A 24,269-nucleotide genomic window follows, 5' to 3' on the forward strand; every position below is an offset into this window, starting at 1 on the left:
TCTCTCTCTCTCTCTTTCTCTCTCTCTTTCTCTCTTTCTCTCTCTTTCTCTCTCTTTCTCTCTCTTTCTCTCTCTTTCTCTCTCTTTCTCTCTCTTTCTCTCTCTTTCTCTCTCTTTCTCTCTCTTTCTCCCTCCCCCTTGTAATAGATCCAGATATATCTCATGATAATGCCTGGTTTAGGCACAACTCCAGATCTTATTCTGAAGTTGAGATTGTCTGAAGCTATTTCTCATTTTGACATTGGAAATGTGTGGGATGCCCATAGCACTGTGTGCTTTAAGCTAGAGGAAACTGCACATGATTCAGCTCTTGTTTTTCTTTTCTCCTACTATGTGGTCAAAACCTGCTTGTGTGTTACTCACCAGGTGACTTGTCTGGGGTGGTTTTATGAAATTCACTTTCTCAAGAGTACTCCTGAAAGTGATATTTGGTGGCAAATGTAGTGGGCTAAATAGAGCTAACAAGTTTTGCAAGTGGGAAAGCTTTTGCAGGAACAAAGTTGTAATGTTTGTTTGCAGACATAAGCCAGTTACACTCAAATTGTTTGAGAACAGGAGGCCTTGTTGACTTTTAAATATTCCCTGCTTTATAACAATTTTTTAAAGGTCAGTGCTTTTCTGGTTTGGTTTGGGTTTTATTTGTTTTCCCCAATAATTTTTACTGTGGGCTAAAAAGTCATTGTTCCCTAGCTCTTCAGTAGCTACTACTACAAGGTTTTGAATTTGATCTCCTAGGTCTTGGCAATGTGGCCCTGTAACATACTTGCAACTGCTTCAAAAAGTTCCTATAAGAACAAGTTGTGCAATAGATCCTGTTCTTACCTTTTTGTCAAGTGGCCATTTTTAAATATGAAAGATTTCTGTCAATGTTCAGACACATTTGTTTTACTACAATTTTTCATTATCATAGAATTGTTATGGTTGGAAAAGACCCTGAGGATCATCGAGTCCAACCGTTAACCTATCACTGCCAAGTCCACCACTAAACCATGTCCTCATTATCTAAAGTTAAACCCAGGTTCTCTTTCTGGAGATAATTTAATGAAATGCCAGCTGCCTCCAAATCTTCACACATGCCCACTTGTAATTTCTAACTGGCTTTAATTTATATCTCATCCAAGCACTCTGTGTATGGACACTGACTGCAGTTTCTTGTAAACTTTGCTTCTACCAAGTCTCATTCCAGGTTATGATAGCTGCAACTCTGAAATTAAGACAAGACTGTGACCTCAGATACTTAAGAATATAGTTTGTGACACTAGCAGGTAAAAACTCAGATGAACTTTAAAATTGGAAATGGAAGCGGGACCTGATTTAAAGGTACAATTTTGTGGTGGTTTTAACGTGTTCCGTTAACAGCTGGGCTCACAAGTTGATTTGCAGCGTGCAGAGGTTGAATTGGTGCCAGTTAGCCCTTTGTATTGTTTAAGCTACAGCTCTATCTAATCTAAAACCCATTGTTTCAGGTTGCGTGATATAAGCTTGAGATTTTTTTGTAATGATTTTAAAGTCCTATTGATATAAGAAAGTTGCAAGGGATATCCTGGTTTGACAAGACCAAGCAGCTTAAAAATGTATTACAGAAGTGGTAACTGCCTGATGCTTCTCATGTGATCTTTTCTAAGACCACTTGCTTGACAGGCCTTATTCCTACTGCTGTGTGTTAGTAGCTCAGTGAAGAGCAGCAGTGATGCAAGTATATGTAGGCCAAATAGATGAGCAAATGAGTATTTTTTTTTTTGTATGTACATCTTTAAAATCAGGAGCTGTACCTGGACTTTAATATTGTTGGTTATGCGGCAACATGACAAATGCAAGGTAGGGTTGGCAAAGCTGGCGTTTTATTGCATTTGCCTCAGCAGCAGCGCAGGGTTGCTGTGGGGAAGAAGGGAGGCTAGTGGGGTGTCTCTCCTCTTAAAACTTGCAATGTTGTGACAGCTTCCTTGACCACATTTGCGTTGCTGTGACTGCAGAGTTTTTCGAGAGTTTCTTTAATCTTGTTGTCTTCTATTTCTTGTCTCAAATCACCTGAATGGGAGATGAAATGCTGACTTTTAGTGACATGCCATGGCATAGTGGCTCCCAACAATTGTTGTCAGACAAGTTTGGAGCACTTGCAGTTTAAAATGAGCTCCTTTAAATAAATTTCTCTCAATAGATACCTTTTCAGCCATTGAAAATATTGAACAGGTTAAGATTTTTCTTCTCCTGTTTGACTTCCAAGAACTGATTAAACAGAAGAAAAGCACTGTGTTGAAAATGTAATACAGGACAAGTTCCAGCATTTCTTGCCTGTATGCTTTTTGTTAGCCTTTCATATTAGTGAGACTCAACTCTTAGTGTTGCAATTAGTCTATAAAGTGCTAAGTATATACACCTCTGGAAAAAAGTCTTATAGATCACATCTGTTGTGTCAATACTCTGTAGTAGCACTGAAGGATGAAAATGCTTATCCCTATTCCAATGTCTGTGTGGCTACAGGGAAAAAATAAGAGCATACTGCAAAATCCAGCTTGTCTGCTGATATAGGGTGGCTCCAGGATTTGAAAGGCAGCTCCCCTTGTGGCAGATCCTTGCCTGAGCACAATCATTATTTTCAGTTTACATGATTTATGTATTAAGACGTGAGAAACTGGCATGAGATCTTTGGACCCCTGGTTTCAAGGTGGTTGTTTTCAGTTGGTGCCACACATCCTTGATGAGTCTGACCTTGCTGGAAGCATTTGAAGTCTTCCCTAACCATGGAGTGAGAGAAACTGAAATCATATCCTTCATATGTTTTACTAAAAGTTGCTGTGCGAAGGCAGCATTGCTAAACTCGATGGTTTATCTCAGCTTCGGGTTTGCTTACAGCATAGGCAGAACACAGGTATGCCTGCCTGTAGAAGATGATACAGACTTTTTATTTCTTTGAACACAAAAATGCTGTGGTATACATAAAGGACTTGGGACTGCCAGACACTTGTACATGGTGAATTTGGACAAAGATGCCTTTTCCCCAAGGCTCTAATTTTGCTGTTTCAGGACTTCATTATGCCACTGACTCACTGGAATAAAGCCTTTCTTTTTTTTTATTCAGCTGACGGTTTAATCAACTTTTCATAAAGAAGCAAGCTACTTGACTGGGATTTTTGGTGATCAATAAAGAATGAACCTTTTTATTACCCTTTACTACTCACTGACTGTAACATTGCAAGCAGCACATTTCAGTAAGAGAAAACACTTGCTTTTTCATCACAAATATCCATCTTTTCATCATAGACAACTTAAAATGAAGTTACCTGAATTAAGAAGACTGCACAAAAGACCCATTGAATTATATTTCACCTCAGGACTTGTATTATCATCTTGTAGAAGTTTGTGTAAGCTTTGAACTAGCTGTGATTCCTTAAAAGACTCTTCAAGGGTTTCTGAAAAATAAGTAAACAAATACCTGAGCTGTTACCTGTAAAGACACTAGAAAGTGAGCATGCTTGCTTTTTAAAAATAAAATTCCTGACTGGCTTCATTTCAAATTGGCTGTACAGGAATGTCTTGGGCATCTGTTTTCTGTGCTGGTTTATTTCTGTATTTTCTGTACAGTGTTTCTTCACCTGCCTCATTCTGGAACACAGAACCTGTATACTATAGATTGTATAAAATAACTTCATAATAGATTAAAATTTGCAATGATCAGTGCTAGAAATGTTGATTCACATTAGTTGCCCAATTCAGTTTGAGCGCCTTAATGATGGATCAAGCAGTAAAAAGAGTTCTTTACTCTCTTGCTTGTTGGTATAGGAAATTCCAAATTTCAAGTTGACTATTTCTTTCCAATTTATCTTGCGATGTATCTAGGTTTCTGTGGTGAATGTCTTTATTGTAATAAATTGAGACCCATTTTCAAATGTGATTGGTCATACAGGAAAAATCTGAAAAAAATTATATTCAATCTCTCTGAAAATTAGCTCAGTAAAAGTAGTTAGAACCTGTATAGTTTTCTCACTTGTTTCATTTGCAGCTTCTACAAGGCCCTTTTGTCTGTGCTTCTGCTTTCTCTCCTGCATTCAAATTTCTTACAATTAATTCCTTCATTTATAGTCTTCAGTGACCATTCAAGTCCATAGTTTGTCCTTAATTTTGTCTTCATTTAGGCTTTCTCAATTTTTTCTCTAGTCTTCATCACCTTTACTTTCCTTCTGGTTTTTTGTCTAGGTTTCTAACATCATACCATGCTACTCAACAGATTGTGCCTGTCCACACAACCTGATCATTTGACTCTACCCTAAACAAAAAAATCTCCAGGCAATTCCTGAAGCCTGTTGCTTTTATGATCTTCTGGATGGCTGACCTTTATTTCATGCTGAAGAGCTAAATCTAGACAAGAAACATGCTTTTTCTTACATGTTATGTAGAATTAACAACATGACAATGTTTCTTAATAATTGAAGATCTTGCACAGGTAAATGTTTTTAGAAGAAAAATACCTAAATCAATTGCAGATGCTATTGCCAAGGCATTCAGAGCCTCATTCTGCATGGCAGTGTGTTCGCTTGTTGTCATGGAAACCAGATGCTTCACTCCTTGTGCCTCCTGGATGGCTTTGACCACTTCCTGTTAAAGAAAAGGTAACATATTACAGATGGAGATCTGACTTATGAATAAAGTAGAATGAAGAGAGTAATAAGATTGCACTCTTCAGCCTCTGAATGAATGGAAATTATTTGCCTGCTGCAATGCAAGCTGATGATATTTGAAGACTAGAGATAACATTTCTTTTTGCACTGATCATACATGTCTGCGTAGGGCTGGTCTAATTTACTTGGAATATCAATACTTACAATTATGTATATACATATCTGTAAGATAAAAAGATATATTTTATCTCAAGAGTTTTAGTTTGACCTTATTCCAATTTTTCATTTCAAACCTTCAAACTAGGAAAGATTAGTTTTAACTTATTGAAGCCTGTGCAGATAATATCTACTCTTTTTATCACTACCTCAAAGTAAAGCACGGTTGGGATGCCTGTGGATAATAGCATGATTTACAAGAAACAGAAGCCTGTTCTAATATGCCAGCAGATACAGATCATTCCAGATTGATCCATCACTAGGTAGATACATGGGCTCTTTGGATCTCCTGGAGGACTGACGTTTGGGACAGGTCTGGGTTATCTTTGCCATTTTAATTTGAAATTTGAAACTAATATTTATGGAAATAGAAAAGCTTTACCTACTTAGCACTTGTCAAGCCTTACTCAAGCAGGGTAGAAGTTGACAAGTGATGGTAAGTAATCATGTTGTTTGTTTCTGTGACTATGGAGAGCACTGCTTTCCTGCTCACCTCCCCCCTATTGGTATTGAGGCAGACTACAGGGGGTTTTATTGTGAACTTTCATGTTTTTAACGATAAAGCTGTATGTGCTGTTTAACACTTAACGTCTAGCTATATTGACAAGCTTTAAAAATGTTTGTGAAGGGTAAAGTAGAAATGTATCAGACCAATAGCTCTCGTACCTGGGATCTGTTGTGACTCAAGATCGATGCTAGCAGCCGATTTGCTTCTCCACGAATGCCGGCATGGTCGTTAGCATTGCACCACTGCACAAGTCTGTTGAGCAGCATGGGGTCTTGGCCCAAGATTTCAGCTGCATCAGCTGGAGAGAAAAGCATCATTAGGAGACATTCAAAATCAGACTTCTCAGTCTTTGTTACAGAAATATAAATGTGGAAGTAGCCAGGACCACAGGCCTGAGCTCAGTCATTAAGAGCTGTAAATAAAGTATTGGGCTTTTAAGGGATCTTGGAAAACTTTACCTGAGGAATGCCAATTGTATTAGCGTAACTCTTGGAGGTAAAGAACAAAGTAAGCTGTTCTGATAGACCTATCCTTTTTAAGAGGCTGCTGGAGCAGCTTAAAATGAGCAGCTTTGTATCTTTGAAAGCAAATATTCTGTTGCTGTACTGAAATCCTGTTTGGTTTCTTGCACTTGCTCTTTGAGCCCTGCACAGATGTAATCATGGGCTCTTCAGAGTCTGTTCTTGCTGTTTCAGTACTCTTAGTAATGGTGATAATTACTGTTGGCAGCATGTGGGAAGCCAAGTCTTAGCTTAGAATTGCAGCATATCTGTAATTGCATGTCTCAAGTCTTAAGAATGGGTGTTGGACTGTGTATTGGGCATCATCAAAACTTCCCCCAGAGTTTGGAGGAGCCTTTTAATTTGCCTTCCTGTGTTTCAGGAACCCCTTCTCAAGACTTGCTGGAAGTATTAATCTGTGTGGTTGACATTTGGAAAAAACCTGACAAGAGAACTTTTCCTAAGAAGTGGAACTCTAATGATATGCTGTGGTTTAAGGCTTGTTGCCACTAAGGGAGACTACTCCCAAAGCTCTTAGTTCAGCAGCAAAAGGAACTTTACTCATGCTCTCTCAACATTGCCTCAGTCTAACACATGGTTCCACATGAGTCTTATTGCAATTTAATAATACATCTTTAAAGTGCTGTGGATCAAAATTTACTAACTGGTGGAAAGTGATTTCCTAAGCAAAGGAAAAATGCAGATATAAGGGTGCTGAGGACTGTGGATACTCTATTTTGGCCAAATATGTTAAGCAGGGGGTTCAGCCATGAGGACTTCTGGTAAACACTGCTTCGGTAATTGCAGTTAGTTGATTCTGCTCCACATCTTGGTTCAACTGGAATTTTCTTCTAAGTGAAGGATAGCAGGAGAAAGATAAGAAAGTAGTAATGTGCACAACTTAAGCTGCCTTTTTGTAGGAATTGAGTGCTCACCCATTTGGCTTTGAACACAAAAAGAGCTGTTTTGTAAACTGCCAAACTGCTGTTTCCTTGTGTTCCAGTTGATAATGAACTGAGGATATAAATGCACAGCACTTCCAACTGGGCACCAGATGTAGTAACTGAGAGGCAAGAGTAGTCACAGGACAGATCCTCACTTCTGGTATAGAATTATTGTATTTGCAAAAATATACCATGGTTACAAGATTTCATTCAAATTTAAGAGTCTTGTGTAGTTATTTGTAATTAAGGGTTTTTCTTGTTGACTTCATTTTGGTCACCTTGAGTCCTGTCCCATGCCTGCGCCCCACCCCTCAGTGCTGGAGGACCAGAGCAGATAAACATGAAATATGTGTTGAGTGCTCTGAAGAAGGAAAGATGTGGTAAAGGCCTTCATGGGACATATACATTTCCTAAGAACGGCTATAAAAGGTCTGTGAGCTTTTTCCAATCTTTTTCTGCTTTTCCAGTCTTTTAAAATAGTTCCAGGCCTGCAAGAAGGTAACCAGGGAGATCCCTGCTCCTTTGGAAGCAAATTCAGAAAGGGAAAAATGTGCGGAAAAGTCTGCACGGTTTTCAGATACTGGAAAGTTTGTCTCTTGGAGCTTTGCTGAAGCAAAGACCTGAGGAAGAACCAACATTAACATCTGGAATAAAGGCATAGGTTTGGCTGATAAGGGCATCACCCTGCTCCTGTTTCTTTAGCTGTCCTTCTCTTCATGTTGCATTTGTTTTGAGATACTCTGGAAAGGGTCAATTAGAGTGTGCACCAGAAGGTCAGTGTCAATAAACCACATGATTACTCTGGATATTTTGCAGAAACTGTAAGTCAACCTATACTCTTTCTATTTTGGGGAGGGAGATGAGGAAGAATGGGCATTTCCTTTTTTTTTTTTATTTGTCCTGTACACTAAGGAACAATCCACAGATCAAAATCCCGCAAGGAATCTGGGAGCTTCTAGCCTAGTTGAACATGTTTGTTTTGAGATAGGAGTTACTTCTCGTTGCACAACCAGCTGCATATTACCTCCTGTAACAGAAAGGCTTTTGTTTCTAGGTCAGATGTTACATGTTAGTCTGAGGGGATCATGGTAATCAGTTTAGTACAGAAAGCTGAAAGAGGTAAGAGGGTGGTGAATGGAACCAGTTTAAGAGGTTTGTTCAAAGGAGGTGTCTTGACCCAGTTTGACAGGGACTTCCTGATGTCTACCAGGAATAGAGCTCTTTGAGATAAAACCCAATTGGTTATTCTTAACAGGAGCAGGAGGACCTTTTAACTTACAAAACGCCAAATTTGAATAAATTGTGTGTATGATTGAACTAGTTGAGCTGAAAGTCCTTTGGCTGTTGAAGTGCAAAAATTCTTCTGCTCTTCTGAAGCAGAACAGTGGAAAAAACAGGAGTTAATGTTAACATCTTTAGTGTAATGAAGCTGACAATTCTGATTGCAGTTTTCTATTGTTAGGAAGAAACCTACCTCTTCTAGTCGGTAGGCCTCAGCATGCCCAGTGATTGTCAGTGTAATGAATTTATACTAGATAATGCAATTAACTAATTTAGTGTGGACTTCTTAGTAAATGTGTATGCATAAGAGTTTCAGGCTGAGTTAATTAAGGGCAATGTTAGCTCATGGGTAAACAAAATAGAAAGTAATTAAGGTGGGAGAATTGTGTGCTCATAGGCAGGAATGGGTAAACATTGAATAATCTTCTACATCTTTTTTCTGCTCTGCACTTTGATATCTGTATTGTTTCAAATTCAGAAATTGTACCACTTTGTGCCAAATTCCAACTTCATATTAGGGCTGGTAAATAGCATTAACTAAAAAAAAAAGATAATGTAGTGTTTGATAATTTAGATCTGTGTTATTATGATGTTTCAATTTTAAAAGCTAAATGGTCTCCCCTGTCACAATTCAGATATAACTTTGGAGAAATGACCTTTTAATGACTTCCTTCAAAGCCTAACAGGAAGAAGAGGCTAAGTTTCTGTATATCTTGCAATGTCCGTTTTCTACCATGGTGAAATACAAGTAAAATCAGCTTTTTACTGGACTAGAATCAGTGCAAATTAACATGAGTTTATCTCAAAAAAAAAAAAAAAAAAAAAAAAAAGAAAAAAGAAAAAGATGCAAGTAGCTGCCATATAAAAGTGGTGTCTGCAGTGGTGTAAATGAGTGCAGCGTGGAATGTAGGAGAGTGAGGTTTTCTTCCCCTTCCATATAACTAATGAATTTGTGTTTGTAATTGTTCCATACCAGATGTCAAGTTCCCATCACAAAATGGTCATAACTTTTCTGATTCTGTTTTTGACCTATGTCTTGTTATTCCTGCATATCAAGGTGGTCTGTACTGATGAGCATTCTAGAGCAGCTGCTCTGGTGATAGGAAAGAACTAGAACACTTTATCATTAAAAAAAAAAAACAAACCCCACAACACTTGTTTTTGTGTTCTACTCTGGTAAGAAGCTAGATAAGTCTAAGGCTAAATTAAAATATAGTAGATCTTAACGTGATTCTGATATTGTGCATGTTTCTCAAAATGCAACTGTATGGACAGAGTGAGTATTGTTGCCTTTGCATACCCACCTCTGTAAAACTGAATGAAGTGCAAGTAGATAATCCCATATTTCAGCGTGCAAAGTAAATTCAACATTTGAGACACAGCAGCAAGATAAACCTGGCAACAGGTGTACACGGACACTGTGTGACTGGTAGAAACTTCTTTCTTCTGCCTCTCTCCACCCCAGCTCCCTTTGGTCCTTTTATATTCTCCAGTTCTATTGATTTGCTTTCCTGTGACTTGGCACTGTAAATCCTTAGCCTGACTCTTCCATCATATTCATGCCTTGCTGGTATATTTCTGGTGGAAAACATCTTCCTTCAGGCCTTTGCCATTTCTCACTGACTACTGCAGTCTTCCATTTGGTTTGTTTCTCATCTACCTCTGAGGCTGACCGGGTCAGTATGGAAGGCTCGCAGCCTCTGGCAATCATCTCTGTTGGAACCTCTCCAGATTGAATGGAATTAGGTTAGCAGGACACTTAGCCTGTAGTCTCCTTGCACATCTGTTGTCTTGCACGGGAGGGGAGAAGGGGGGTGTATAGCTGACATCAGTAAACGTTAGCAATTCCTTACCTTGACCATCTGCTAACAGCCGTAGGGTTCCAAGAAGTTTAAACTGCACAGGAGGCATCTCTGACCTTAGAAGTGCTTGAATCCGTTCTGCCACACCTTCTTCCAGCATTTGAACCTTGTTAACAACTAGAAAATGGGAGAAAAAAAAAAAAAGATGTTGATGTGAAGCTCAGTAACTACACAAGCATCTGAAAATACAGATGTGACATAACTGTTGTTCTGAAGTTTATGCTCTGTTATGCTCTTAACAAAAGGTCCAACTTGTTGGAGCACTCAGAAATGAAGTCAGGATTACCTGACTGTTTAGACTTCTCTTTTGAGCTAAAAATTTCCTAGGAATTGCTGTTACGATATTTTGGTTACTTTTGATCTCAACCCTGCCCAGAGTGAAGTACATAAAAGGATAAACGCAGCACTGTTGTTTCTCTTCCTTTTTCTAGTTGTACTAGATTATCTGTCCACTTGCCCACTCACATGAGCAAGCCTTTCCTATGCTTGCTTATCTTAATTGAACTAGGCAGTGGAAGCAATTTGCATAGCCGTATTTCTTGAGAATTAATTTTCTTTTTGTATTTGAGCTCACTGATCTCCTGTTGTTCATGCCTGTGTTTATGTGCTTTCCTCTCCTAATTCTTGTGTCTTTGCTCCAGTCATTAGTGCAGTAATCCCGGGTAATAATCAGAAGCTTGTCTGGAAAGAGTCCTAATGCTGCTTGACTGTGCTACCAAAAGCTGCTTCCTCCAGAGCAATTTTGTTCCCATCATCTGCATGCCTTTTTTGAGGAGCAGGGGAATGACAGGACAGTGAAATTGGGGAGATTAACTGTTCTCTCCCTTCCTCCTTCTGTTGGGCAAATTGAGAAGTAGAAACTGTTAAGTAACTTACTCTTAATGTCCTTGTTTTTCAGTTGCACAGACTGACTCCATTCACTAGAGCATAATGACTTTTTTCAATTTTTTTATAAGCACTTGTTCTCTTTTAAGATCACTACTCGAATTGAAGACTTCCCCTGTGCCCATTTGCAAGTGGTGGCCCGTATTTAATTAATTTTTATTTTAGGATATGTTTAGATTTGCACTCAGGTTCCCCCCCCCCCCCCCCCCGGTAGCAGACTATATTGTTGAAAGTGGAGTTTGTGTATTTCTGGATGTATTATTGTGAGGGAATGTCTTACAGCTTCTATGCTTTGATATTTTTACAAAATGATGAGGAAAAGCACAGTGTAGGAATATCATTTTAAGTGTGATGCATTGCCCACACTTGGAAATATCTAAAATGATTTGTAAGAGACTTGAACAGAACCAAAATAGACTCTGTATTGATACATTGCTATTTTATAATTCAGATTTGAGGCTTTTCAAGTACAGCTGCAAAGAACAGTAAGATCTGCTGGTACTACATGTAGCAGGCAGTGATACTGGAGTGAAGTTGCAGGTTGCAACCACATTTTTCTGGAGTTTTAGATCCTGTAATCTTTGCAAAGTCAGCTGTGTTCATTGCTTTGTTAAGGAATTCCCAAGGAATGCCTGGGCTTGGCATAGAAAAAAGTGAGCCTTGCTATTTGTTGAGGAACGGGTTCTGTTGTGAGTTAAAATGTGATTATCTCTGCTTGTTGCCAAGGGAAACTACATCAAAATTGCTGTCTTTCAAATGCGATTAATTGGTATCTTTGCTGATTGTAATCATTAAATCCTATTGTACATATTGCAGGAGTGAAGTCAATGAGAACTAAGCATGGGACACCCCTAGGCTTATAGAAAACATCTACCTTTTCATTCTAATAAAGATAGCTACATTTTGCCTACTAAATTACTCTCCTAATTTCAGCTGGGTGGCTCTCTTGATTTTTTCATGATTCTATGACTGTCTTCTGTGTTAGGTTGTAACTGATGTAAGGTAGCTGGCATGCATGGTCAAAATACTGCATACTCTATTACCACCCAAAAGCAATTTGCACAGGCCTCTGTCTGCTGATGTGAATGGTGCTAGAAAATCTCTTCACAGAAAAATAAAATATACATAGAACCAGCGAGGGGCTTATGGTGTGAAATACGTTTATTAAAATACTGAATAGACAGACATGTTTGGCTATTATGATCCAGAGAGTATGATAATACTATAAGCCAAACTAAATAAATTACTTGAGAGCATATCAAAAATAAGTTGAAAGAAATAGGTGAAGTTCTGAAGAGAGCTGTCTGTAAGAAGAAATGAGGGTGTATCAGGCTTTAAAAGGAAGTGGTGGAGGCAAAATAGCAACTAGTATAGTCTGGGGCTCTCGCTTGTTCAAGCGATGATTACATATACAACCTGTTAAACCAAGCATGCTGCTAGCTTACATAATAAAATTGGCAGACAACTTCAAGTTCTTCTATTTTCAGAAAATAACGTTGGTGTCATGCTCTTCTCTGGAGTACTGTATAGCAGTGTAAGGACTGCGTTGTATGGTGCCGTACCGCTAAGTCTCCAGCAAAACATTTTTGCCCTGAGTTGCACTTTCACGTGGAAGCATGAAATTTGAGATGAGAAGCAGCACAGTTTTCTGATGTGTATTAACAAGAGATCACAAGAGTAGGATTATTTGGGTTGGAAGGGATCTTTAAAGGTCATATAGTCCAGCCCCCCCTGCAATGAGCAGGGACACCTTCAACTAGATCAGGTTGCTCGCAGCCCTGTCCAGCCTGACCTTGAATCTTTCCAGGGATGGGGCATCTACCACCTCTCTGGGCAACCTGTTCCAGTGTTTCACCGCCCTTATTGTAAAAAATGTCTTCCTTATATGTAGTCTAAATCTACCATCTTTTAGTTTAAAACCATTACCCCTTGTCCTGTTGCAACAGGCCCTACTAAAAAGTCTTTCCCCATCTTTACTATATGCTCCTTTTAAGTATTGTAGTTTTTTCAGTGTGTTACAAAGGCCAAATTTGCAATGAATATTGGCTTTATAGAAGAGGAACAGGTTTATTAAATCCTTGTCAGCTGTGATGTGATAGCTCCACCTCATACTCTGTATTTTAAGCTATAAACCCCATTCTGCATTTTTTGTCTTGAACTGCTGTATGCTGTTAATATTAAACCATTTCAGCAGCTGGCAATGAGATCACACTTTATTATATTTAGGCCCTTTATGTAGATGAGAAGTCCTGATGAATTATTCAAACATATATGTCTCTGCAGGGGGAAAAAAGGTCAATTGCCTCTCAAAATACAAGGGACTGGAATTGGTGATTTGGACAGAGCTGTGTAGATCTCCATTAAATGACCCATCTTTACAAAGAATCACACTAAGTCAGTGGTCTTCAAACTCTGTACCTGGTATAGCAAGGTTTCGAAGTGCACTGAGTGCAGCATGTTGAACAGAGATGTCCCCGCTCTCTACGTGTTTCTCCAAAAGATCCAGAAGCTGATGTATGACTCCCAGCTGTACCATTCGTACACAGTTGCCATCTGAAGAAAGGCAAAACCAAGCAGGTGAGAGAGATATATGGAATGATAGAAATTAATCATGCAAATAGAGAATTCAGGGAGTCTTTGCCTTGACTGTTTTCATGTCTTGGTAAGATCTAGACTGTAGTTTTTGCATTGTTTTTTACAACCTTCAACTCTCTAGAGAGAAGTGGATGCTGACCACCTGTGAACTGATGCTGAGACACTCCCTAGTAAAGCTTATCTTGAGAGAGCTTTCTAGGGACAGTCACTGTCAAATTCAAAACCGTATGTTCTCCAGTCAATTTCTTCCTCAGTACTGCTTTATTTTCCACTGTATATCTGGTGGAACACTGGTGGCATTTTCCATTTCTCCACAGGATAGCTTTAGTACTGCAATTTTGCTCTTCTACTGGTTTAAGAGACTATTGTGAGACCAAGGATCTTATTCGGCAATGGTGGGTCTGATTACTAATTTTGTACGGCTGTTACTCCTTGTATTCGGTCAAATAATTTGTCATTAAGTAATCATCGAAAGAATCAGGCCTAGGTTTTTCTTGCCTGTTTTGAGAAACCCACTTTCTGAAATGCGAAGTCTAATTGTGTTGCACTCATACGAAGCTAGGAAAATGAGTTGACCTAGAGAGTTCTGATCTGTTTGATGCTGGCGAAAGAGCAGATTTGTACATTCCAAAGAACTACCGTTTTGCCCAGTAGATGCTCTGCAATATTTTGTCAGTGCATGTCTGTATGTCTCCCTCTCTCTTTGAGAACTTGCTCTGCAGATGTGACAGCCCTTTTGTTACCAAAAGCTACTTAGCTCACCTTGATAGGAAATAAGAAAGTGTTCTCCTAAAGAGCAAAAGGAAACCCTGCATATTATGGTCTGCATCATTCCTGAAGGAAGTGTTTTGAAGATGCCATTTGGCAAATATTTTTCTGTATTTTATTTTATTAGTTTATTATACCTCAAGGGAAGCATATTCCTGACACCAGTCAATGTTTCGTTATTGCTGTCCTGTTACCATATGAATGCTGTTTGTTAAAACATGGCAAAGCAGTGTGAACACTATACAGGAAGACCACATCTTCACCTGAGGTAAACAAGTATCTGTGGTACTATACAGACTTCATACAAATACAGAATGTGGCCAAAAGTAGTGTTGGGCGCTTCTCATGGCGCTAACTGCATGCCTAAGACTTCTAATTTTTATGTGTATACCACTTAAAAATGGCTCTAGTAATTTTAACACCCTTGCTGGTTTGAATGTTTTTTCCATCCCAAAGTAGTAGAAACTCTTCCATGTTGTCTTTTGAACCAATGCCTACTATTCCTTTTAACCTCTTAGCATTTCAGTTAGTAGCATATTTTCCCCCCTGTATTACTACATACGTTAAATAAGAATTTATCAAATGCTTATAAAATGTAAGTGGATATTTTCATAAGAGAACTGTCAGTCTATGAGATAGTTTAAATTCTACTCATGCAAAAATCTTTTTGCATACATTCTCTAAAGCTGATGTTTTTGCTTGTGATTCTCCAAATACTCTCTTGCCTGGTCCTAATCTTTGGAGATCAGAGTATATGAGGAAAGTTGCCCAGTTCTCTTTAGAAATAGGTTCTCTAGGAACAGACCATCTCTTTTAGTCTGACAAAATTTTACAGGCAAAACACTTTGATCTTCATATAGACTAACCTTAATTGAACTTAATTCCTCTCTTCCCCCCACCTTTCAAACCAAAGAATGGCAGAGCATTTTTTTTCTCTTGTAGTAAAGTGTGAATAGGCAGAATCCATTAGTGGTTGCCTTGCTTTGATTGTCACAGAGCTCCAAATTGGTTCTCTGTCCTATGGATTTTTTGCTTGGATAGCAGCAGAACCTTCAATTTAATGGCTTATAGTTAAAGTCTGATAGGAGCAGCCACTTTCATAGCTGCAAAAGCTGTCTGTCATCTTTTCGCTGCCTCAGAAGTAATTTGATGCTGAGATCAGATTTCCATAGGATTTTTTTTTTTCCCCTTAGATTAAAGGCTGTGCATACATCAGTGGCACATACTGGGGCCTGAAAGAGATGTTTCATGTGGAAAAAGTGAATAATCCAATGGGGTTGTGGGGGAGATGGGAGAAGAGCGAGTGACAAAGCAAGCTATTCAGCTGAATAAATTGAAGATAGCCAGTTTAAAGGCACCAAAGGGCATTTCTGTGGCCTTTGTAGAACCATGATGCACAATGGCTGATTCAGAGCAAGGTATAAGACAAGGAAGAAGGAGTCTGGAAAGGATGTGGGGGAAGGGGGAGAGATGTGTGTATGATAGCTTGCTTAAAAAAAATGAGACTGACTAGCTAAACATTCACACAGATGTGAGGGAATCTTTTATGATAATTAAGCACATATTAATGCAGAAAGTTGAGCAATGTTGAAAAAGCTCTGTTTTGTTAATTGAGTTTGAGTGCAGTACAGTAGCTGTCAGTGAGAAAGGACAGAAAATATGGTGGGGTATCTTCTGCTGACTGATTCAGCATAGCACGCCTTCCAGGAGTCTGTTTATAAGAGTCGCTGTGTGTTTCTCTCTGTGTGGTATTAAGGCTCATTGCTTTCTGTAATAGGAAAGTGTGAAAGATAAAATGGCTTATCTTGAGATTTATTGTTTCCCCTGATGTGTCTGAGTACCCCTCCCTTCCTAAAAGTGACTTAGAACCTAAAACATCAATAACTGTGTGTTATTTTTTTTGTTTGTAACAAATGTATTTGCCGTGAAACATTTCAGAGTCTCCCCTCTAATAATGTGTGATTTAAGCAAAAAAAAAAAAAGTGCAAAAGCTTGCATACCTGACCACCCCATTTTTCACAATTGTGTCCCTCAAACTACTTCAATATCATTAGCATCTGTAACTTAAGGGTATGCAAGTCTGCAAAAAAGCAAGAATGTTACTGTTTCAGAGCCAGTGAGCAATGAAATCTAATAGTGTTGCTTTTCTCTCCACTCACAAACAGTGGCTTTCCATCTTTGAAGGGCAGAGAATAAGCAGCCATACCATTTTTTATAACATTAGCAATAGCCATTGCTTCTGTCTCCATAGCTGCATGTGTTTGGATGTGATGCAAGTACAAACATTCTGGGAGATGATGCCACATCCCTTAGCAAAAAACTTCTGCATGTATTTATCTGTGGCATGATAAATAGAGAGAATATGTCATGTCTGTTTATAATTAGCTCCAAAGTGAACTGAACTGTTCTGCCTGTCTTTGGGGAGACTTGAATCAATGATGACTTAGATTGTTGTTATAGTTAATAATTTAAGACCTTTAAATTGTTGGTTGCTTTGGGATTGGGAGTGGTGGGATGCAGTAGAAGTGTCCAGTTCTTGATGTTTTATTCTTTAATCTGTATTGCCCAAAATACAACCTAGCAAGGCCACCTAAACGAAGTTGCTGTTAGGTCTTTAGCCATTTTGTGTTGTTCCTGAAATCAGCTTAAAGACTTAGTGAAAAATCTAGGCCAGCAATGTGTGTAGTCTCTTGTTAATAGATAGATGCAGAACTTACGTTACAAGAAAGTTCTTACATTTCATTTGTTAATCCAAATGTTCGAAGTATGTACACAGATTTGGAATACTGAATGTGGAAACATCAGTAGTTCAATAGCATGTGAACTTAATCTGATGATTAGCTTTAAATTTAAAACTGGCTCTTAGGCCAGCTTTAAAAGTAAACTTACAGAAGCAGGTTGTGAACTGACAGCCACAGGTACAGCTACAATGGCCTGAAGTTCTTGTGCTTGCGTTTGCATTCTGCGCAGGAGCAGTCACAGTGGTATTGGGTAACTTGAGGCAACATATGTATATGCTTGAAGGGAAGCATGGCAACGTGAGCACTAGGCTGCTGTAAAAAGTGAAAAAGTGTGATGTCTGAGAAGAATTCCCCTAAGGATTATGAAACAGGTTGCAGGTGTGTCCCTGTTAAGGAAACGAAAGCAACAGAGCAGATGGCAACTCCTCTGCTAAGGGGACTTTTCGATTTTGTTTCTTTATGTATCTTGACTGTCAGTATTCCCTTTTTTACCTCCAAGAAGCAGAGAGACAATGAGATCTGATGCAGCCTTCACAATGCATGTATCTTCAGCCTGTGAGCTACCCTGGAGCTTCAGCAGGATCTCAGACAGCACCTCTTGCACACCTGCCTCCACCAACTGCACTTTCAGAGCATCTGTAGAGATCACAGTAAAAGCACACTAAAAGCTTCTTGGGTCTTTGTTGAAGTGTTTCAAACTAAGAAGCTAAATCCTTGAACTTTAGCCAGTCTTTTTTCAGACACAGTCACTTTTTTTGGTTTTGTTTGTAGCGGACATTCTGGTGCTAGAATGACACCAAGGCAGAATGAGCAAAGTTTCTGCATTGATCTTTGGCATTTCTTGTATTGCTAGTCATGAATTTTCATTTCTTTAAAATCTGTATCGGGTATCTAGATATTTTTAGTGGATTTTTGTTGGTGCTTGTTACACCACTGCTTAGACTAGACATCTTCTAAGAGATTTGGTTGTCATTTTTTTATAAAAAACAATGTCTTGTCTGCTTTCCTGTTACATGCCATGGAGAATACGAGTTTGAATCTGCTATTTTATGGATCCACCAAAACAGAGTGGAATGTTACTCTTTCCCTCCTTTTTTTGTTGCCTTGCCTATTAAGCTTCAGTGTCTTGCTCAGGCCAGGATTTCATATGTTCTTGCGGCTTATTTCCACTGAAGGGATTGCTGGTTGCATCAGTAGCATCCCATGGCAAACTCGGAACCCAGAGCTTAAGCTAAGTACCAGTACAGTCTTCCCTCATTCCCCCAAGCCGAAAGGATCCTTACCATTTTCTGCAAGTGCCTGCAGGACCTCAAAGACAATTTCTAACCTCTCATGGTTCTCTGCTCTTCTCAGTTGTTTCACCAGCTGTTCAGCAACCTTTGTCTTGCTTAGAGCTTCCTTGGCTGTATCTGTGTATATGATAGTCAGGATTTTGAATGTTCCTTTATCTGATTAAACATTAAAAGCATATCTTCCTATAATCTGAAGTGATAGACACTACTTCATTTTTTGAATGCTTTTTCTGGTTTTATAGGAGCTTCTGTGCCTTTGGACAGCACTGAGACAGCAAAACTCTATTCCATACCTTTCCCCTCTCACTTCTTTCTTTAACACTATTTTTGTGTAACTCCTGTAGCTATGACCTTATAATAGCTGCCAAATTAATCCTGGCTTGCTTCCACTGACTCTTATAAATCCATCTGTAGTATGATTATCAAATATATCAAATTGGTACATGCCAGTTTGCAGTAGTAGCATATTTTTTGCCTTGAATAGATGGTTCTAGTCTTGCTGGAATCCTAAACATCTACAAGATGTATCTTAACAAAGATCAATTTTTTTTTTTAAAGCTTGCTGCTGTCTGACATAGAACACATTTGAATAGAATATGGTATTAAGTAATAAGAGATCTAGAAAGGACGGAACTCACTAGAGGATGATGTGACAGTATGATACCATACGCCCCTTCCCTGCCTCTCCCCTTAAATGCAGGAAGCAGTCAATCAAATTGTAGTCAGACCATATACAAAGTGTGGTGGTGATATTTGTCTACTTGGTCTTTTTCTTCCATCACTACTTACAACTTGTGTAAAGTAGGGCAGATGTATTTTAAATCAGCGGAGATGCCTTTGATTTGAAAATTCTTTAAAGGGAAGCTGCTTCATAAAGGTATATAAACTTAATTATTAAATAGAAATAAACTTTTAATAAATGAGTATTTAATGTACCATATCTGAAGTAGGTGAAACTGACAATTTACCACATGAAGTTATGTCCTCTATACTTTTTTTTCTGGGTCAGAAGCTGTCTATTAAGTCTTAATTGTTTCAATATAGTACCAGCAATTGCTGGTACTCTAGGAAAGAGTCGTTCTCCAATACAGATACTGTGGCCAGTCCCTGATTAGGTATCAGTAGTGTTTAGAAAACAAACCCCAAAACCCCCACCCTTCCCCAAATAACCCAACAAAAACAAATCCCCACAAAAACTCCCAAAACAAAACACACACCTCCAACCTGTGGGCGTTCTGCATGTACATGGAAAGGCAGTGACAGTGTAAAGATGATATTTTGCTCCCAGATACAAAAATATTTACTTACCAAGGTCTGCAAGATTGCATAAGGCCAATAGATCAACGTGAACAAGTGGTTCACTCTCTGCAAAATCGGTTAATATTCGGACTAGTGATGTGATTACTCCTACCTTCACCAGCTCTTCCTGAAGATCCCCTGGTAATAGTAAGCATAGAAGTTAAAGGTGATTAAATAGGGACCAATTAAATCATTAAAAAGAGTCCAACTGAGATGCTTTGCAGCAAGATTTTCTGGTTCTTTCTCACACTTAGCATTTGTACAGCTTTTGTGCTGTGGGTTCAGGCTAATGCGTGTGGTTGGGAAATGCAAGTTCAGGACAGTTTTTTGAACCTCCTGGTTCTACTTTGACTCAAGGAATTAAGCCACCGTGAAAATATATAAGGGCAATTGCATGAGCATCTTTACTACTAGTACAGCTTCTAAAGCGAGTTCTGATGGACTGTATCTCTTGGTATGTATCTGAAAATTGAGTGAGAAACAGACAGTTGGCTTATTTTTCTTGGGGAATGGGAATCTCGGCCTTATTGTCCTGTGGCTTCTTTTGTTCTGAAGGGCAGGGAGATGGAAGGGACTGGAAACCCAAGATAAAGCATAGTCTAGTGATGACTGCTTTCAGGGATCAACGGTGTTCTGGCTGATGTAGCAAATATCCATATGCCTGCTTTTTGCATGTTAGAATAATGATTCTTTTTTGTTTCTTAAAAAAAATAATTCTTTGTAAAACAAGGCACTTTAGCAATACCTGGGCTATTATAAGATACCACTGAGAGACAGACTGCTTTAAGGTTCATCTAGGGGAATCATCCTCTTTCAGTTTTTTGAATGTTAGTTGCTTAGCATGTAGGGAGTCTTGGAGTGCTTGAATTCAAGGTATCTTTGGAATTTTTATAGGCTGAGTAAGGTTCTCAAGCAGGTGTAAATTTGTGTGACTTAAGGGAAGTCAATGAAGTACAGTAAGTAAAAATTAATACGGTCCTGGTTCTAATATACTAACTACAGTTGTCTCCATCCACATGCTGAATTGCTGAGGAAAACACTGATAACTTTTCTTTTTGTAGTTTGTCTTGTAATGAATGAAAGCTTAATATCTAAAATGATTTTGAGAATGCCAAGAACTATGAAATACAAGTGATGGTTGCTTAACAGTACAATGACACTGCTTTTGCAGCAGTGTCTTGCTGAGGACTAGACTGCAACTTGGATATCAGCATGTACGACAGACACCAGAAACTCTCTGGGTGCTCTTGTAGCATATATAATTGTAATTCAATCGGGGAATCACTGAAGTTAATTTTTCTATGATGTATTTATTTCTGTGTTAGTAATAGAAATTATTAAAGGATGTATCTTATAGTCACAGTCATCTTGTCAAATCTATGCTGGACCTGTGTTCTGACAGAAGTGAAGCAGATTTGCAGTATGGCCATATGCTGTAGCAATGCTGTGTACAGTAGTTGTATGAGCCTTGCATGTAATCGTGTGGGGAAGTGTCGTCTTAAACTATTATGTGGCATTCCTTGGCAAATACATCTAATTTGTAGGGGGCTAGTAGAATCTATACCAGGTACTTATCATGCTTGGATTTCATAGGAACAGTGCAGGGAGGCAGACCCATAGCTTTCTAGATAAAGGTCCCCACTGGAAAGATAGGAGAAGGTAGGTTGAAGGCAGAGGGAAATGGATAGAAGATACTGGGTGAAAAGTTCCATATTACCTCCAGTATGCAGTAAATATTTTGGTCAGTCTGGGAATTAAAGGTAAAAGAAAAATCTTAAACTGTTGGGGCAAGTAAATGAAAAGGGTTTAATTTGTGAGACCAGCAGGCAAGCTAGTGTACTGGTTTTATGGAAAGATCTGGAGCACAAAGATCTCCTATTGCATAGATAGATATCTCAGTATTTTTGTATTTTTTAGAGTATATTTTTTCTGACACACTTTTAAAATAAGTGCTTGCTTTATAGATGCTGTTATTACTTTGGAAGAGGACAAAGCCATTCAGTATTTGGGCCCAAGGCAGTTCTACAAAATTAAGATATGTATGTGGCTCTGCTATTCTTGTAGTTCCAGAGCAGTTCTGACAAAGATGGGTCACTGTGAAGTCAAAAACTATAGGGGGAAACCCAGACTTTATGAGGTGTTTGTGATGCATTCAGCCTGGTGTCTGTGAGCTGTCTGAATTGTATCCGTAACTGGAGGCTGAAGTGCATTGTGTGCTCAGGTCTCAAAAAAAAAAAAATTATAAGTTACAGGTTACGATGCCTTATAAAATAATACTTTACAGCTAGGGAAAATAGGATTCTCTCAAGTTCATACTTACGATTATCATAACAGATACGGCCAATAGCCCTCCCAGCATGAAGCAACATTTCTTGGTCTGTGCTTTCCAGCAAAGGTATCAGAGTTAGAACCAAATCTGCTTCAATACATGGTTTCTTCATTTCCTCTGTGTAGGTAAAGGAGAGGGACTTGTGGTTTTTTGCCATGTTGAAATAAAACAGTTGCAACTGCAAGACCAATAGCTGGTAGCTGGGAAACAAAACTCAAGAGTGGAAACATACAGCTAATGTGCTGTAATATGCCTTGTCGTACCACTTTAGTACAACGTACCATTCTTGGCTATCTCTGAAAGCACCTGGGCTGCTTTCACTGCACATCGTGGATTGCCCTTCAGGATTTTTGCCAAAGTTAGGAAGATCCCGCTCTCTCTGAGTAGGCTGAATGATCTCTGCTCTGTAATGATAAGAGTGTTAACAATCCATGCAGTAGGTTTGCAAGTGTTTATTTACATGGTGCTTTGTTTCCTGGAGTTCTGAGTGGATATCTGTGGGATCCAAGGTTCAGCTTTAACAAGGTACTTAAAGGCTGTCTCAGCCTAGATGTATAGGAACAGTCATCTGCTTGAATTCCAGCAAGTGTAGTTCCAGCTGATTATTCTGCTTCATGCTGAACTGAAGCACAGGTGGCAAAGCAAAGAGGAAAGCAGTTTCATCTTCTCTGACTATAAAAGGATGCTTGCATAAGGCATGGGAAGTCAGGGATTAAGATTCTATTCCTGAGGTATGGCCTAGCAATTAATTTCGTAGGTAGGCACAGCATCTTTTATTAGCCCTGCAATTAGAACAGTCAATTCCCTTTAGCCTTTTTTTTTTTTGTAAAAAATATGGCTAATTGTCCTTAAGGTAGTGAAATCTCCATCTGCCAGGAGATGCAAATAAATGCAGGTTTATGTCATTTCAGGAGAATGTGCAGAGACCTTAAAGACTTTCTTAAAAGGAGACTAGGAACTACTTTCTAAATTCCTGACCTGATAGGGTCACCCCAATTTAATCCTAGGAGTTTGTTTTGTAGTAAATCAAACATTAAATTTGGAATTTGTCTGCAGCTTCACATGTCTTAGTGACCAGTAGCTTTATCTGGTCACAGGTAGATTTGTGAGTATACAAGGAGAAAAGAAAACAACAAAACGGACTGAGGACAGCTATAGTTCCAGCAGCAATCACTGTGTGTAATACAGATTATCGCAATAGGCGAAAACCTCCAGTGAATGCTTTCAGATTGTGCAAATGGTTAAACAGTGATCTGGAGCGATACTTAGCTATCTTCAGTAAGAGCCAGGAGAATCCCATTCAGACTTTCAAGGATCTGATCTTCAGCTTTTGTGTCATCTCCACAGAGCGCAAGGTACTCCAGGTGCTGACTCAGGGTTTCTAAACAGAGTGGGATGGAAAACTGTGGTGAGCCAGTATGGAAAATATTTCGAATTCTTTCTGGTATTTCTTTTCAGTGACAATGGCTGACCGTAACATCATCTCCTGGATGGTCCAGATCTAAGTATGCTCATTAAATAACTCAATCCAAGAGCATGAGGGTAAAGGCTTGGTGCACTTCTCAGGCAGCACATAGCTCTTGTGCAGGCATAAATATGCAGAGATAAATTCTATCTGGAAAAAGAAATTAACATAAAACAACTGTGGCAGAGTTTGAGGTAGGGAGGAGAGAGGAATTATTAGAGGACCTAAATCAAGCCTGTCATTTCTAAATACCTCTTTATCATAAAGACAGTACTTGCAGTTCAACTAGCTGTATATCTGCTCTGATAGTGACCAGTAGCAGGCACTGAAAGAATGCAAGAATGAAACAGATAGGGTAACATACTTCTCCCTTAGTTTCAGGCAGCCTTGGCCCTTAGAAACATACCTAGTATTTACATCAATATCTTTAATACATTTTGATGGACTTTTATTCCATGAATTCGTTTAATTACCTATTTAAGATAATTCATACTTCTTATCTCCACAGCACACTGTGGCATTAAGTTCCACAGTTTCACTTTTGTAAGAGGAAGATACTTCCCTTCGTCTTAAAATATCTACTAAAAAGCTCAAAGCTAATGGCCTTTGAGTTTCTGTAATAAGAGAAAGGAATGATGCTTCACTATTTGCCTTTCCCATGTGTGTCGTGATTAGATGGATTTTTATTATATCCCTCCTTTTGTAATTATTCTGCCAACTCATTTAATATTTCCTGTACAGAAGCTTTGATAACCTGCCTCAATCTTTTTCCAGTTCAGTTTTCTTTTTTTTTTTTTAAGTGAGGAGCTAGAATTCAAAAGTGTTTTCAAGATATAGGTGGACTGGGATTAAGACAAAGATTGTAATGTTTTGTTTTCTAATCTTTTAATCCTTTGTCTATTTGAGAATGTGGTTTGTGCAGCTATTCGAAATGACTCTATCTCTTCTGGGCAGAGGGAGTTAATTTA

At 38.7% G+C, this 24,269-nt stretch overlaps 1 protein-coding gene across 1 annotated transcript; it reads right to left on the bottom strand.

Annotated features, from left to right (window-relative positions):
- Positions 1 to 1,442: 1,442 nt before the first annotated feature.
- On the bottom strand, positions 1,443 to 21,953 carry LOC309589198 (rap1 GTPase-GDP dissociation stimulator 1-like). The gene is made up of 10 exons (XM_082309148.1): positions 21,828 to 21,953; positions 19,517 to 19,645; positions 18,200 to 18,325; positions 17,409 to 17,552; positions 13,231 to 13,365; positions 9,919 to 10,044; positions 5,499 to 5,638; positions 4,467 to 4,593; positions 3,282 to 3,410; positions 1,443 to 2,028 (listed from the first exon to the last, which is right to left on the bottom strand). The coding sequence occupies exons 1-10, from the start codon at positions 21,946 to 21,948 to the stop codon at positions 1,895 to 1,897; spliced, it is 1,311 nt and encodes a 436-aa protein (XP_082165274.1). The 5' UTR covers positions 21,949 to 21,953; the 3' UTR covers positions 1,443 to 1,894.
- Between the last annotated feature and the right edge of the window lie 2,316 nt (positions 21,954 to 24,269).

Source organism: Platalea leucorodia (assembly GCF_965183815.1).
Source record: "Platalea leucorodia genome assembly, chromosome: 4".
Taxonomy (NCBI): Eukaryota; Metazoa; Chordata; class Aves; order Pelecaniformes; family Threskiornithidae; genus Platalea; species Platalea leucorodia.